The sequence below is a fragment of the Epargyreus clarus genome, unplaced genomic scaffold (genome assembly GCF_041222505.1).
Source record: "Epargyreus clarus isolate Ecla_fem2 unplaced genomic scaffold, WU_Ecla_fem_2.2 ptg000003l, whole genome shotgun sequence".
Taxonomy (NCBI): Eukaryota; Metazoa; Arthropoda; class Insecta; order Lepidoptera; family Hesperiidae; genus Epargyreus; species Epargyreus clarus.
Genome location: NW_027332211.1, coordinates 3,059,752 through 3,077,399, shown reverse-complemented (window position 1 = coordinate 3,077,399; position 17,648 = coordinate 3,059,752). Strand labels below are relative to the sequence as shown.

Sequence of the window (17,648 nt, the reverse complement as noted above, 5' to 3'; positions counted from 1 at the left end):
TTAGCTCTAAGGACTAAGTTGTTGATACATATTTGCCACACTCTTCAAATAAAAAGACAGCGATGCACCACTATTAGAATAAGATAAAAATAGGGAAAGTGGTGGTAAAAAATCTGTCAGCAAGAAAAGTTACACGACCTTTAACAAGGTTTTTTTTATGCAACAGTGTTGAAGCGCAGATTCTTGCCGCCCGGGATAAACCTCGAATTTGCCGCCCACTATAGGTTTGTTAATTTTCCGACCTTTAGAAGTGTCATCAGGGGCACAATTTTGTTTTAAAGTTTACAGGTGTTTCTATACCTACATACTATGAAAATCAGTTATTCGCAAAGTTTTTCCGCCCTTAAATATCTCCGCCCAGGGCGTCCTCCGCCCTAGGTACACTATGGCTCTAATTAGGAAATTAATATCTGTACCTGTATGTACCGAAGAACCTGCTTCGTCTATGTTCTGAGACAAACAAAGCTCTAAGTAATAAATTATCTTTGAAAATACAACTTATAAAAATAAATAAAACATGAAAATATATCTATAATTTCAAAGCCTCAACAGTTTAAATCTGATTATCTTTCTTTGAATCTACAAATAGAGGTCGTCTAGAAGTAATTGATTCTTGAACAATGAGAATTGTAGACTACAAGGCTGCAGGCTTTATGATTTTATTACAGACTTTCTTTACATTGTAAAATATAAAAATACAGTCCTCTGCGTGTCGGGTCACGCACAGAGAGAGGCTCGGTAATTGATATGAATATTTTATCGGCACTAAAAATAAGTTTACATTTTATAGTATTTCTTTAGATACTGAAAAATTCTGCGACCGTGAAACTTAAATAGTCTGTACTTATCATAAATATCTTAAAAAGCACATAATGTACCTATATTGTAAAAACGAATTTCGAATTTTCGTTAAAAGTGTTTTTTTTTTTTAAGTTTTTACGTAAACTTTTACCAAATTTTCGTCCATATAGTTGACTATTTTAGTACTCAATTTTATACCTTTAGAAACGCTTACTATAATAATACTATTATCAAAATATATATCGTTAAATATTCAAGGGTTAACTTATAGTGTTAAATATTTCATGGTAATACGGAAGGCTAGGCTGTGTACACTGGGTATTGACAATTTATGTCACTTTTGAATACTTTTTCTATTTTATATTTTTGGAATATTCAGTCTCGTTGTTATTCATGTTATGTCTTTTGTAAAGGTAGTGTGATAAATTAGTGGATAAAGTATTTTTATAAATGTTGATAATTATGGAAGAATTTATTGTATTTTTGGAATCCCTTCTGAGCGTTGTAACAAGTATCTTCTGCTTCTTAACAGCGAAACAACTTCCGAAGCTCGTTAACATTCAGTTTCATAGGAATCGAACACAGTCGATAAACAGTTTGAATTCAAATTTAAAATATCATTATCCGTGTTGAGTGGAGGTCTATATTTAAACTGAAACGAGCTATAAATAAAATAAATAATGACACACCCGTGATATGCGAAAACTGAACCCATATTTTTGACGAACATTAATTATAAGTCAACACGTAAGGTTATATCAAATTGGGTCCAAAATAAAACTCGCTCATGTTGATATTCAATAAATCAACAGTATAATAAGGTATTTAAGTTCTAAGAATTAGGAACTGTTATTAAGAGTCTTGTGGAATAGTTATTAAGACAGAGGATAGATTCGATATTGAACAACGTCGCCTAATGACTAGAATGATGGATTAAGATATTCCTTCTTGGTTTAGGTGTGTTTTATTTCTGGCTTTAGTTTTTATATTAAAGTACAATGTTAGGCATTGATTGAAATTATTTAAATGATATTAAGTAAGTAAGGTTTACAGTTAGAAATGTACAGGCTGTAATAGACTGATCTATTTAATTATTCTATATACTCGTATAACTATTTGACGACCCGTGTGGCGGAGCGGTCACCATACCGTTCTGACGCGCAAAGGGTCCCAGGTTCGACCCCCGGCCAGACGGATATCTAAATGATGAATTTAGATTTCGGTTTCTGGGTCTGGGTGTTTGTCTATTTGTCTGTGTGTGTGTCCATGGCACTCACGATACAGGGAATCCTAGGGGGCTGTGAGTGTAGAAAGCGTTTATTTATTTAACTATTCTAGTTATATGTTTTAATGTTGAATTTATATGCTTTGTACGTGAATGTACAAAATTATTAATTAAAACATATATTTATGTCAACAAAAAAACAACAAACGATGATTCATATCGTACTAACATTTCTAGAGCATCGAAACGACTTAAAAGTATATTGTAAGCGGTATCCAATATTCGCGCTACGTATGCTTATAAATATACATACATCGCATGGAGGCTGTGAGTCAGCCGGTGTGGTTCAGCTAAATATAGCCTCAGCGGCGAACGTGTACTGACTTGACTGTTTACAAATACACGCCATTAGCAACCACGTTTAGTCATAATTTAATTATATCTACAAGCTGGTATTAGTGGCTGTAACAAGCTATAAGCGTGTATAGCGATAGATATTCAGAAGTGGAAAAAACCTTAATTGATTAAGATATAAATATAAATATAAAAATTCATGTTTATGGTTATAATCTATGGTTCCTGAAGGACTACTATCTAGTAAGCTGGTATTGCTTATTTAACGATAAAGATTTTTTTTATATATTTTCCATACATTAAAAGGTTTTGAGTGAGCTCAAGTTTTATTTTAAGGAGTAAGTAGTGTTTTCTTGAAATTATAGCCGACTTTTAAAGGGTACAATAATAGGGCCTCTATCTATATAAAACTGTACTTTATGTACCTAAAATATGACATACAAATATGGCACCTAGAATCAAAGCATAAGTAGTATTCTCCAAATTTCCATTATGTTCCTAACTGAAATAAACAAACAAATTACAACTAGAATCTCATTCCTACCGCAATCCGAACTTAGCAGAACTCTATACACTGATACATACTAAATGCGATTGTTGCAAGCACAAAGTATTGTATATTTGCCCCAGTTGCACGTTTCAAAGCAGAACTTCTCAATACAATTGCTGAATGCTTGAAAGCTGTAACCATTCTGAACTTAAAGCTTGTGCAAATGATGAGGGCAGTGTATTACGTTTGTTAAACTAAGCGTAGCTGATTGGACATTGTGCCTGCCGATAGTCTATAATTAGAGTGACTTCTTATGGTTTTTTTTTATAAAATTTACGTACGAAATTGAGTTGGTAACGAGCTTGAAACTCAGTTAATGTTTGAACCGGGGAAGTGGAACTTCCACGGCTATTTTTAACGTGAAACAGGTATTGCGTTTCGGAAAATATGTATGAATGCCGATTGTCGACTGACATACATATAAGGCGACAATCTTAAACATCAGCAGTAGCAACGCATCTGTCACAGGTTTCAGATAGAACCCCTGTTTTATATGTCAAATTCAAATTCAAATGTCATTTATTCAAAATTGATTCGTATAGAATACTTTTTGAAAGTCAACAAACTACCACCGCTTCGGAAGGTCTTTCGCTATGGAGAAACAACAAACAAACGCTTTCTACACTCACAGTCCCACACTAGGATTCCCTGTATCGTGGGTGCCATGGACACACACATAGACAAATACACAAACACCCAGACCCAGAAACAGAAATCTAAATTCATCATTTAGATATCCGTCTGGCCGGGGATCGAACCCGGGACCCTCTGCGTGTCAGACCGGTATGGTGACCGCTCCGCCACGCGGGTCGTCAAATAAAGCAGCGGGAACGGGGGAGAAGAAACGGGGCAAGATGGATTTGGTTATACAATTCCATAAGCGGTGGTAACCACTTACCAAGTGGACTTCACCCTCGTTAGCTATGCACCGTATGAAAAAGGGAACTGCACTATTGTACTGAAAGGGAACTACTTCTAAAAGTTAAAATAAATTATTCAGTACTTTGTTCAAACGGCTATGTCTATCGTTTCCCTATCTGAGCCAATATATTTAAGATTAGCTGACCCGGCAAACTTTGTACCGCCCTAAAATCTATTAATCAAATATATTTCATATAAAATATAGCCTATGTTGCTCGTGGATAATGTGGCTTTCGAATGGTGAAAGAATTTTTAAAATCGGTCCAGTAGTTTTTGAGCCTATTCTTTACAACCAAACAAACAAAGTTTTCCTCTTTATACTATTAGTATAGATAGAAATGTTACGAGATCTCTCCACATAACTGCAACAATGTTGAATGCGGCGTCGATGTCACTCAGTGCTATTATGTTACATTTGTTGAATAGGATGGGAAGCGGCGTTGAAGAGATATAGGGTTGCTGGAGAAAATACAGTTAACTGTTTACTGCTTATATTGCATTAAACATATAATATTTATTTTCATGATGTAGTGATATTTCAACATAATAATAATAAAACTCTAATGCAAAGTTACCTAATTTAAAGTAAGAGAAAGTAAAATAAAATTAAAAATTATAATAAAATTACATGTGGGCGCGCCGGTAGGTAGATCTACAATGGTATTTCGATTCAACTAATTTAACCAATATTTATAAAAATATAGTTAAAATAATTAAATGAATAAGCGTTAATGCCACCATAGTAACAATAACACCCAAGCAAAACACCAAACAGTTCAGAGCACCACCGTGCCGTGCCCACTATTGGACAACTTCTGATCTGTTGACAGTTGCGCGCCCCTTTTTTATACCATGATACGGGTAGCCAATTGTTAATACGGAGCGGTAGTTCGAAATTAATATCATGTGATTTTAAAAACGGAATATTTATATATATGAAATGAAGCATTCTCCCACATACACTCATAAAATAAAGACGTTGTTCAAAACTCTTCTTTTTTTCGTAAATAAAAGATGTATTTCAACTTAATAATATGATATAATAATATAAATAAAAAAAAATACAAAGTACAATACATTTTAACTAAAATAAGGTAATATTAAATTTTAAATAATAATTTAATTACCGGTATATTTATAAAAAGACGTTCAAAACTGCTTTTGGCATAGTAACATAACATGCATTTTTGTGTTATATTTTTATTAAATTGATGTCGTTGAAGTAATTAAGACCAAAGCGTTATTTCTGAGAATAGTGTTATTATTTTGCGGTGCTGTATTCTTTAGTTTGTATTTTTACTAAATTAATGAACTTTTATGATCCCAAATTGGAGATCTACCGAATGTCAGCTACACAGTGGTGGTTAAGAAACTCGGCCTCTCGATCCAGGGGTCCGAGGTTCAAATCCCAGGCACCTCTGATTTTTCAATAAATTATGTGCGAATTCGAAATTAATTATCTCTTGCCAAACGGTGAAGGAAAATATCGTGAGAAAACCTGCATACCTGAGTTTAAAAAAAAATCTTAAAGGTATGTGAAGTCTATCAGTACGCACTTGGCCAGCGCGGTAGACTATGGCCTAATCCTTCTCATTATGAGAGGAGACCCGTGTCCAGCAGTGCGACAGTAATGGGTTGTTGATGATGATGATTGGCAACATTATCCGAGATACCAACTCGCGTCTCTACCCATGAGGACTAAAGTGGTATGCTTTAAGAAATTCTTTCTATATACTTTTAAACCAAAACACAAACAGCATTTAACCCTACTGTGATTAGACAAAAATATGGTGCCTGCAGAGTCGTTAGACTGTCTGTAGGTAAAGTTATATGCATATTATTATTTTTTTATCAATTTATGTAACGTAAATATTTTTTGCGAAATAAAAATTAAATATTTGATGCAAACAAGTGTATTAAAAGTACATAAACACACTACATAAACTAACTTTAGCGAGTCCACATTGTGTCGATGTTAGATCCACATCGCTCAAAGGTGCGTGGTGAATGGCGGGGAAGCGGCCTGTCTGCGTAATGATGTTCAGATGTAGGGTTCCGGTATGAGGTGGTTATTTATTGATAGCCCCGGTCATTCATATAAGTTGTCTGATAGTGAGAACTTATATGTGAGATCATCTTGTCCTTAGGAGTGCCAACGCCTCTGCAATCGATGTCAGATTAAAGCTCTGTTCTATTTGGATTTGATATGAAGACTGGACTGACAGACAGGTGACTGTGACCACTCAAAATCAGATGGACTGCACGTTTGATGCACTCAACGTTATAAAAATCTGACTATTGCTTACTACACTCGAAGCCCCACACTTTTTGTGGGACTACGGACATATAATGACATATATAACAACACCCATACTCAGGGCCAGAACCGAATTCAGAACGGAAATTTTAATTCATATTTTATTCCATGCTATACATTAAGATCATGTGCTTAAAATTCTTAAATCATAAAACATTCATAAAAATCGAAATAAGGTCATACATATCCACGAGTACAAAAGTGTTTTATATTCGCAAGATTAAGTAAAATAACATCGGTACCCTTACTATAAGTTTTTACGTTTTGACTTATATGACTGTTTTGGTATTTTTTTACGTATTTGCCCATACAAATTCCAATCAGCGCCACTAGCGGATTGTATCAGAACTATAGTGTCAGTAACGTAACATTAAATGTCTAAATTGAAAAAATGGCGCTTTATGTTTTGTCTCTTTTTTTGCGAACATGTGAGGCAGACAAACAGACTTGAGCACCTACTCATGATTACGTTTACGCAGTCTACTATAGCAAACGGAACAGAAAAATGGATTGAGTAAACGTAACGTAAAATTGTGGGATGTTTTGAAAACTCATGGTAAGGGTACTGTATACGTAAAGTAAACGGTAAATAAACATGACAACCCTATTCTTGGAGCATCCCGCACGCGCCTAACGGTTTCCGATTCGCGCCTGACTCACAAACTATATGTGGGAAACGGCCGAGACTTCTCGCTTTATGGCATTTATATATTTACAGATATGTATATTACTGTTATAAACTAAGAAATAATTATAAAGAGGTCCCTTGTTTTAAAAAATAATTAATTACGAATAGTCAAGTAATAATGAAAAACTGTAAATTACAAGTTGAAATACGAAATAAATGTTATATGTTGCTATTTTAAGATACTATCTTATCTATATCTACTATCTTATCTTACTATCTTTTGTAATCATATGTTTACGCTTTATTTATCTTTATTTTGCTTATTAAAAGCATGCTTTGATATTTCTAGTATTCAGTTTTTGGCAAAATCTATTAACAAAAAAATCTATATTTGAATATTGATATTTACATACCAACACTAGCAATAGGCTAATAATTTATAATAGTAAAAATAACTTGATCCAATACCACTTATACGCAACGCATTACTTATTTAGCGTGATTCAATTTAAACTTTTCACGATCGCAGAAGACGATTCAGCTTTCCAACTTCAGAATAAGGTCAATAAAGCACCGACTTAATACCGCTTAGAAAATATATTAGGTGTATGTGAGTTTATTTTCTGGCAATCACAGCTCTAGAGATCCAAAGAAATAGAGAAAGTTTGCAGAGAAAACTTTCAAGCGCTCTACACTCTGTGATTGGAAAACGTTCTAGATTCTTAACTTCCAGATCTCTAACGTCTTAAAGCTTATCTGTTTCCAAAAAGTCACTTATTCGTATTAATTGAAAGGTAAGGTAAGGTATTAAAATTGTTCATTTTAATAGTAATCTTAGATCTTAAAATCGATGAATACGTTTTTCCTGACTATACTTTTTGAGATTATACATTGTAAGATCGAATCAAGTTTTAAGAAAATAGATAAAAATGTTTTTCCTCACTATAGCTTTTTAAATAATGTTCGACATTTGATACCGCCAGTGTAGCATCGAGAATTGCTGCTAACAATTAATTATCATTTTTTTACTCGACGTTGATTGTTATTTATAAAAATAGTAATTACCTTTTTATTCTTATTAAGAGAAAAAACACCAGTTGAATTATAAGAACGAGCCCATTTCGCTTAAACATGTCACAACTATTTGCCGATTATGTTCTAATTTCAAAATTTTATGGTTTTCCAAATACGTGATAATAGTCATTTGTATACTCCGCAAAATATTTTGTTTCTAGTACTCAATTACCAACAAGAAAAAAACACTTTTATGAGCAAAAAATATCGCAACGTCCGACGCGCGAAAAATGTGCAGTTAGGGCTTTAAAGCTTCAATTTAAGAGCTTAAAAGCACACAATAGGACATTAATTAAATCCGTGAAACACCGGAATGTTCAATTCAGTTTGTGATTAATTACCAATTAACGAAAGGTACAAATGTGTACCTCTGCTAAATTAATTAATGAATTTTAATGAAGTTTCAAATTTAGGACTTGCTCATTAATCTGTTCAAATGCTACAAGTTTTAACTGTGCGTTGTGTAGTTAACTGAAGTATTTAAACATTTCAACTAAGGTTCTATACAGTACCCTTAGTATGAGTTTGAACGTTTTGAAAATAATACTGTTTTGGTATTTGTTTACGTTTATGCCTATACATTTCCAATCAGCGCCCCTAGCGGATTGTATCAGAGCTGATTGGAAATATATGGGAAATACGTAAACGAAAACAAAAGCAGTCATTTTTGTCAAAACGTAAAAACTCATACTACGGGTACAGCTCTCTAGGTACATAGATAGATTAGTAGCTAAAGGATACTTTAGTTCGCTTATTACGGGTCTATAAAGTGTACGCCTTTCGTTCACCCTGTAATTAGATATTATCTTTTTTCATTCTAGGAGGTTCACAGGGAACTTTTTGAGAACTTAAAGACAAACTAAATTAAAAAAAAAGAGTTAGTTGTCACGAAAATTGCCTTTTCTCGATTTTTTGTTCGTTTTTATATAAAAAAAAGGCGCATAGTTAGTATTACATTATTTTAACGCTCCTTTATGTTATATTTTAGTGTTGTTCGTGTTGCCGCATTGACGGAATCATATTGACTAATATTTTAGTAATTAGTTAAGTTAAAAATAATATTATATCCCAACTACTGCTAATAAACGTAATATAACAATTCTTAGGTTACGCTTAAGTAGTTCATTCGTGTTATATCGCTCGAAGTAGTAAAATTCACAGGCAAACTCCATAACAATATTCATAAAATAACCGTTGGAGTTCCGCCGGTGCGGAGCCAACACCATTGCGGCGGTGTGGACAGTAATGTTGTTTTGTTTACGATCCTAGCAAACTGTACCCTTAGTATTAGTTTTTACGTTTTTATAAAAATGCTTGTTTTGGTATTGGTTTACGTATTTGCCCATACATTTCCAATCAGCGCCCCTAGCGGATTGTATCAGAACTGATTTCTCGCTTGGCCAGCGTTGCAGTATAGTCTAATCCTGCTTATTCCGTCCGAGACCGTGTCCAGCAATGGGACATTAAAGGCAGTCGGTAATACGTTTTGGCGATTACCTATGTTTTATGTATAGAATTAATGATGCATCGCGTTTTTGCGTTTATTTGCTGCATCAAACGTCCAAAAGATTCTGAGTCTAACGCTAAACCGTGCGTTTGATTGCGGTATCTAGCTTCCAAAACAGCTAAGTCGTCGATCGCCGATGGTTAAAGTAGCAAGTCTGCTGTGGTCTTTAGGACTTGGCAAACGATCGACTTTCCGCCGTACTATGACTATTCTCTTCGGGTAATAGAAAATATAGTACCCGTTATATTAGGTAGTGCCGGTACTTGTATTATATTAACGCCTTAACGGTAAATAAAATATCGTGGGGAAACCTACAGGTAGAATATTCTGGAAAAGGTAATTTACATGGACTTACTAGTAGGCTTACGCCAAAGTTCGAAATTTGACAACGTCTGAATCGGAATGAAATGGAAAAATTTTCAATTATCAATTGATTAATTATAAATAACGAGAGCTATTTCAAAATGGGTAAAGCACGGAACAGAAGAAACCCTTTTATTTTGTTTACGAGGGGGAAAAGTAAGATATCCGGTGCCGAGTGCATTAATACGGTTACAATTAATTATTCTACTGACGGTTTTCAAAATAATATCCTAAAATTTCTATGAAATCTTTTAAACTTCCCATAAATGAGGATATACATAAAAAAGCTTGTACTTCACAAAAATGTTTAAAAAATATTCTCGTACTTCTAGTGGGCGAAGCAACTAAATATTAATGTCGAATTGTCGAGTGTCGGCAGAGGGCTGCACCATTAACACATTGTTTACTGGGCACCTTGCAATCTAGGAAGCGACTCTACATCTTACCTGACCAGTTGAGTTTATTTGAAGTATCTTTGTTTACATTGTATGTGTATTATTATTATAACGCGTTAAGGTAATATCCAAAATTGCAATTCTTTTAAGGTGTGAAAAAATTAGAACGATTCAATAATTCAAACATTTATTAATTCTATTTATGATAACTTGTATGGAATTAAAATAAGTTAATTTAGTATTTATTAATCCTCCTAAAGAAATTTATTTATCACAAGCTTCCACTTAATATTTAACCGTTCAAAAACACTTTCTTAGTAACCAGTCGTTAGCCAATAGTATGCTTTTTATAAGGGACATTACGTTATATGTAAGCTCTACATTGCTAATCAGTCAGTTGCAAATTTTTATTGAGTATATTTCTTTTACTGCATTATTTCTTCGATAATATGTAAGATATCCGATGTTTAACTATCATGCATTATCTTAAACAAAAAAAGCCTAAGTGTCCGCCACTTAACGTTGCTTCACCTACGTATAAGGACTGTTTGCGGCACGTCCTTAACTAAGGTTTACTGCGAATTACTAAACCAAAGGAGCTCAAAAGCCCTGTCCATCAACAGCCGAAGTTTACGACCCGAAACGTAACGGTTTGCGTGTTTCAAATGTCTTCACATTTGTTTGTGTCCTGCATTGTACAGTTATGCGAGAATGTGCATACGAGTTGCATTAAGAACAACGCAACGTCAGGAAACGCTAACTAATGTTATTTGTAACCATAAACAAGCCGTTAACGAAACGTTTGTTCGGAAATCGATACGTCAAAGATCTAACAGCCTCAATTGCTTAGGTACTACTTAAATTTCACGTTTGAACGTCGACAAAAGAACATGGTTACTGCATGATTTAAATGGATTTATTGCTATATTCTTAGTTTAATTATTATTCGTTTTGCATACATTACAATTTATTGTATATGCATATATGGACAAATTCATATCATCTGACACAATGGTACGATTTCTTTATTGATTTTCTTTGAGATTCAAATAATTACCGTGTATTCTTATTTTATTAAACCATGGCTTTAACCCATTTTTTACATTTTTATAAACTCAAACATGGTATCCAAACCTAAATATATATCAATAGAAACTCTATGAAAGTATTACTTGACCACATAAACTTTAAAGCTTTGAAAACTTACGAATTATTTGAAAACAAGTTTAAAGTTACTTTACTTTGTCGATAGGAAATAATTGTCAAATATATTAAAGTATCTATATATAGGTATCAATAATGCACTTACAACGCAAGATATAAAGTGAATAATAAAATATAGTCTAGAATAGACAGGACTTGTAGGAAGGCGTCTTATCATCGGCAGAGCAATCTCTACCAGATAACCTCTAGGCTGAGAGCGAGATAAGAAAGGGAACAGGAATATCTAGGGTTGATATTTCTATTGCAATATGCAAATACTTGAAATTAAAATGTTCTTTCAAAATTAATAAAAGTTTGATAAAATTAATGAACGTTTAATTTTAAAGTTTATTTTTACAAATATTTTGAGTGATTCTCAGACGTACCTGTTATAAGATAACAAAATAAATAAACAAGTAAAAAGAAATCAGAAAAAAATAATTGTCAAAACACATCTTAGAGCCAAATAAAAAGTTTTAGTTTTTTATTTTTCAAAATATATGTCATTAACAACACTCAGTGTTTAAGCCTCAGTGAGGTTTTCAAAACAAATTTTATAAAACGACGCCATGTTACAACAATATATTTAACGTATCCTATTATCGTTACGGCAGACTGAATAGAGTCAGCTGACTGGAAACAAAAAACCGCCTGAGGAAAAAAAAAGCACACATCGATACGTTGACTCACCTGTCAACGAAGTCGAATGAACTCTACCGACGATGTATAATGATAGAGCTAGTATTGATAGTATAGTTTCTGAACTAATTGGAAAATTGACGTTAGTTATTGTTTTTATGTTCCAAAACTGATTCTTTATTTGAATTTATTGTCTAGACTTATTGTCTTAGTTTTAATAAAACACAACCAATAGACATCACTACAAACAAGCTCTAGTAGATACACAAATAACCGCATTTTTATTTTAAAAAGTAAGGGCAATGACATTAAGTATTACTAAAATAGATTTGAAGTATTTCAAATACGTAGTTATAATGCGAAAATTAATAGTTGTCAAAGATTAAGTGGATGCGAGATTAATGATTTTGGAGTAACAAAAAATAAAATGAAGATATGAATTTCTGACAATGCGCATGTTAAAGTTGCATTTGAATAATGCAGTACAAGTATGTGAGTTAAGATATGAAAGTTGTTTTGTTGAGGATGATTAAGAAGAAATGGAAAGGTCAGTAGAAAGCAGAGTCGTAACTAAACCACGAGAAGATTCTAAAAGCATTTGTAATATTTGCACTAGAATGGAAACCCCGTTTGGTCTGCGGGTGCCAGCAAGTCTATATGCAGGAGCGGGGCGGTCTGAGCTTAGACACAGAAACAAAGGAGGTTGCAATTCTCGCGGCGGGGGTAAGGTTTGCAAATGTCTGCTGACCTCGGTAGACGTCATCGTAGAGGGGCGCTAGCGTGTCGGGCGCGCCCCAGCGGGACGCCTCGGGGTACACCATGGGGGCGCGCCGCGCTAGCGCGACATCGCAACTTGTGATCGCGGCTCGCGGCGCGTGCGTCTGCGCCGGCGTAATCGCGCGGACTGAGGTCTGCAGCTCGAGGACTTCGGACGGCGACGACCGTCCCTCCCCCTCCGGGACCCTCGCCTCGCTTCACTTTCGCACGGTCGCGAACCCGTCGCGACACTAGTTTAATTGCAACCCGCTCGCTGCAGCCAGAAACCGGATTTATTGTCTCCCGTCGATATCACCTCCACTGTCATGGAACTCACCGCGGCTCCGGGCCCGTGCATAAATTAGATCCGGTAGGCGAGGGTTAAATGGGCCGAAATATTAATCACGCTACACGATGCTAAATTATCACATCAACACTTTTTAACAATGAGATGGGATGGTCCGTGAAGTAACCATGAAATGATGACACATGTAGATGTCTTGTAAGATTAAAGGGTTAAGAAAATCTTGTTGGAATATTATACATATACTTAAAGTATCATGTTACAAATAATTTGTGTAAGTGGATTGCCTTAGGGCCCAAAATTTGCATTATAATATTTTTAAAATAAAATTATGGTTATTTTTGGGTATGAACAAAATTTTAAACCGAATTATATGAATTTTACGTTCGAAATTAAATATTACACAAACATAATAAAATGAGAATACACTACGTCAAACTAGAACTACTACCAATAATCTATATTGTAATAGACTTTCTTTCGTCAAACTAAAGGTTTTTTTCCATCCAACAGAAGAATTGCGCAAGAGCATGATATGACTAGCTACGCTACGCTGGAAAAGACATCAACGCGCAACCCCTGTAGTAAACTACATATTTGAAACATTTTTTTTCATTGCTTTCTTTTTGCTATCCTATGCTCTATGCAAGATAGAAAAGTGGCGCAAGAGCACGAGCGAGCTAGCTACGTTGCACTAGAAAAGACATCAACGCGCAACCCTTTACATAAACGAGACACTTGCGATTTTTTCTCTTATCTATCTTTTCGCTATCTGACAGTAAAATGGCGCAAGAGCATGAGCTAGCAAGTTACGCTAGAAAAGACATCAACGCGCCCTTACCATGTGAGACGATCGCGACATCGTTCGCCACGTTTCATTGATTTGCTATGCATGACGCTTTTTGTTGTCATTTATGTTTCTTTCAATTATATCCAATGAAGTGATAAGTGATTTATAATAGTCGTTCAGTGAGTAATTTCTGACTGATAGTTTTCCTCGGGGCTATTGTTGGTTTATACATATGATCTTAAAATAAAGTTTTGATTAAAGAATAAATGCATGACGTCATGTTATTCACAGTACAATTTTAGAGCTTTTGAAGGTTTAATTTCTTATGTTTAAAAATTCTATTATTCTTTTATTTTGTTATTTTCTTTGCGTACTCAAACACCTAATTATAATAATGCGAATAAATTTATAAGCCTTCAAGTCACATTTCGCTCACTGCAATTTGTGTACTATCGCCTCCGGCCGGATAAACTTTCCATCGGCTCGGTATAATCGTCGCTAAATATTCGATCGAATCAGCTACACACATGTCGATTACGTCTAATGATAGTACGTATACAAGATGCTAATAAGCATTAGCAATGGCACGAGCGCGTTCAACGTCAAAAAGATTTCATTTGAATTTACATGAAGTGTTGACTGGAAATCGAACCCGGATTTGTGAGTTCAAATATTCTTACAAAAACGTAGCTACAAATAGCGACCGATTTAAACAGTCGTCAACTGTACGTAAGTCGCGCGATCGAAAACTAACAACATTAGGCTCCTTACATGCTTTTTGTAGTGCTGATTGGCGCAAAAATTGCCAGTTCATTCTCGCGTCGCTAAGAAACTACTGGGACCGCCTCCGGTCATCACACGGAATAATAGAGTAATACGTAAGTTACGACACAGACAAGTGAGTAGGTGTCAGACACAATTGGTGTGATGCGAGGCGAGGTGTTGTTTGCGCATGCGCACACAGGAGCGGTGAACTATGCAGAGTGCAGGCTTTAGGGCGCGGGCGGCGGCGCGGCGCGGGGTCGGGGAGGGGAAGCTACCGCCGCAACCAGTTTATGTTTTAAATTCGCGATAAAAAATATCTGCAGCGTCGTGTCATTAGCCGAGCGGTGTCCCCCGCACCGCCTGCATTTATTAATCTTATTCGGAGAAATCGGCGCATCACCCCTCGCCCCCCGCCCCTTGATACCCACATGTCCCGGCCGGTTAGTGACGGAGATGTACTTGATATCGATGTCCCAAAATTAGACATTAGAAACCAACATTAATAACACTCAAAAATAATTAGGACGGTATTACGAACATAAAAGCTAAATAGTTACGTAATCGTACGTATACATGAGCCAGATATCAAATATTAAAAGGCATAAAATACACGCCTAGTTTTTACAAAGTTATATATATCAAACTGAACCAATTCCGATCGTAATAAATTATTACAAGTCGGTACAAAACATGGAAATCTATTAGCGCTTTGCCGTTATATCGCTCGATATAATGTCGCAATAATTTATTGGACAATCCAGATCTATGGAACATAGAGCTTATTTATTGGTCGCGCGGTCCTGCGTCCTATCGACAATCATGATTCTGGATTGATTGATCTACGCGGCGATCAATGCGCGGAACTGAATATTGAGCTTGTTAGTGCAAACACATTTATAAATTTCTGTCAGTGTATGGGCTGTACTTGTGCTGTAAATTACAACTTTCTACCTTCGAGGAACGATATTAATATTCCTAGTGTTTGTGTCACATACATATAGAAAAGCATATAAATAGCGTAAACCATATTGCAGTTAATTATGCAGATATGTATGACTGGGATTTCACTGAGATGCGGCGTTCAAAATGGCATGGCATGGCATGGTCGTAATTTGTACGAGGCAAAAAATGAAATAATAAATTTATTCATTTAATTACTATAAAATTATATTTCAAATTTAAAACAAAAAGTAAATATATTTTTCTAGTATTGCTTATAGTGGTTTATTAAATTTATGATATTTACCAATAACTGAATGGAAAAGGAAATAAATAGAAAATTATTGCAAAAACGCAGTCTAATCACAGCCCAATCACGAATTAATTGGCCTACACGACAATCCAACGCAATAATTATTTAATAAGTGCAAACGTACAGATTTCTGCTAAATAAGGCACTTGTTTCACTATAGACGAATTGTGATTGTGCAAACCGATTACACTGACAGTAATAACTCATTACGACGGTTATTTATTACTGCATTGCTCTCGCATAAAATTTCTAATCGCAATCGCATATAGGCACAGTGATAAGGCAAGTTGATTGATCTACGCGATCAATATGGTAAGTGAAAGATAACTTAAATAGACATTACTTGGAATCAAAATAACTGAATGTTACGTAAGACTTAGGGTGGTTGAGTAATTGTGCAAATACGCAAATAGATCATACTGATGGTAATAAATAGTTATAGCTTAGATTGCCCAAGATATTAAGTTATTTAAAACGGAAATATTTAATGTGATACTGTAATATCGCGATTTATTAGACAATTTAATCAAATCTACATTAAGCAATGATATTTAATGATCGCGCCTAAATAGGCCTTCTGGAGGAATTCAAGCATTTTCGGTTCGTAACTTGGCTTCTAAAGGTTTCTATTCTGTTTTCCTGCTTAAAGAATTTTGCTAAAGCAAAGACGGTTACTACGTTAGTGATGAGTACGGCGAGCCAATGGTCGTCATGTCGCCGGTTTTAGCTGACTGTCGCCTGTGTGTTAACTCCCTAAAGACGATGTTTAGTTAGCAACTGCCCTGTTATATACTTTATAAGTAACGATTTACGTACTAAAGGTGCCACCAACTTATATGCCATGTAAAGCGGAAGTTCGATGTTTAGTTGAGCCAATATCTAAATTCTAAATATAAAATTTTGGCAATACATCCTCTAGGTCTAGATTGTTTTCTGCTAGTTTTTACGTGTGTTAATGGCCTCCACAACTAAAAGATCTAATGTGGAGTTAAAATAACAGAGGTAGATTAGCAAAAATATACCAATTCGGTTATTAACGACGCACGGCTAAAAAGACTAACAATATCGATGGTACAATCGAGCAGGTCACATCTCTAAGCTTGCCGTTCACTCACCGTGCGACATTACCTTGAATACGTTACCTACATACACAGCATCCAGCCAATATAAGTTTTATAAAAAACCTGTACCGACTTTATCGAATTTGAAATTAACCCAAAAGGAGCTCTGAAGTTATCTTAGTTATTTCGAGTAAGAAAATCGAGCTTGTTACTGCCTCGCTGAAATTAGTGTAGAGATGTGGTAGAGTTATCAATAGAGTAGACTAGTAGAGTGCATAGAGTTATAGTCCTCGCCAAATTGCTAGTCCGCTCTGAAGTTGTTGCGAGCAGGTGTAGTCATACAATTTGCTATGGCGACGCTATTCATTTCTATATTCAGAGCGGACTAACAGTTTTACGCGGACTATACCTATTTACGATAAATATGTATTTACGACCTGGAAACAGTCGATCTAGATATAATTGTATAAAGTATGAGATAATTATGTCTGATGTCGTTTCGTGGTCCGGAAGTGATGAACATTTTTGTTTTATATTGGTATGAGTCACTGATCTGAGATATTCTGATAAACTTTTACTGACATAACATTAATCAGCGGGAAGTATTAAATATAAATAAGTATTATATTTAACGGATTTAAGTAAATAACGACTATGGCATAGTTATGTATATGTTTATTATGTATTAATTTAGGAAACAGCCATGTTTAGAAAATCTGTTGTAATGTTGTTGTTTCAAAGAT

The 17,648-nt window shown here is 34.9% G+C and overlaps 1 protein-coding gene across 2 annotated transcripts in view; it reads right to left on the bottom strand.

Annotated features, from left to right (window-relative positions):
* lft (Limb expression 1 family member lowfat) overlaps positions 1 to 14,743 on the bottom strand; it is a 46,103-nt gene extending 31,360 nt beyond the window's left edge. Inside the window, exon 1 of one of the 2 annotated variants that reach the window (XM_073083602.1) lies at positions 14,599 to 14,743. In XM_073083602.1, the coding sequence (XP_072939703.1) occupies positions 14,599 to 14,641 (43 nt within the window). In that variant the 5' untranslated portion in view covers positions 14,642 to 14,743. Of the gene's footprint in view, positions 1 to 12,725; positions 12,888 to 14,598 lie in introns of those variants that run through there. The other variant, XM_073083591.1, reaches the window with a different exon arrangement.
* Positions 14,744 to 17,648: the final 2,905 nt, after the last annotated feature.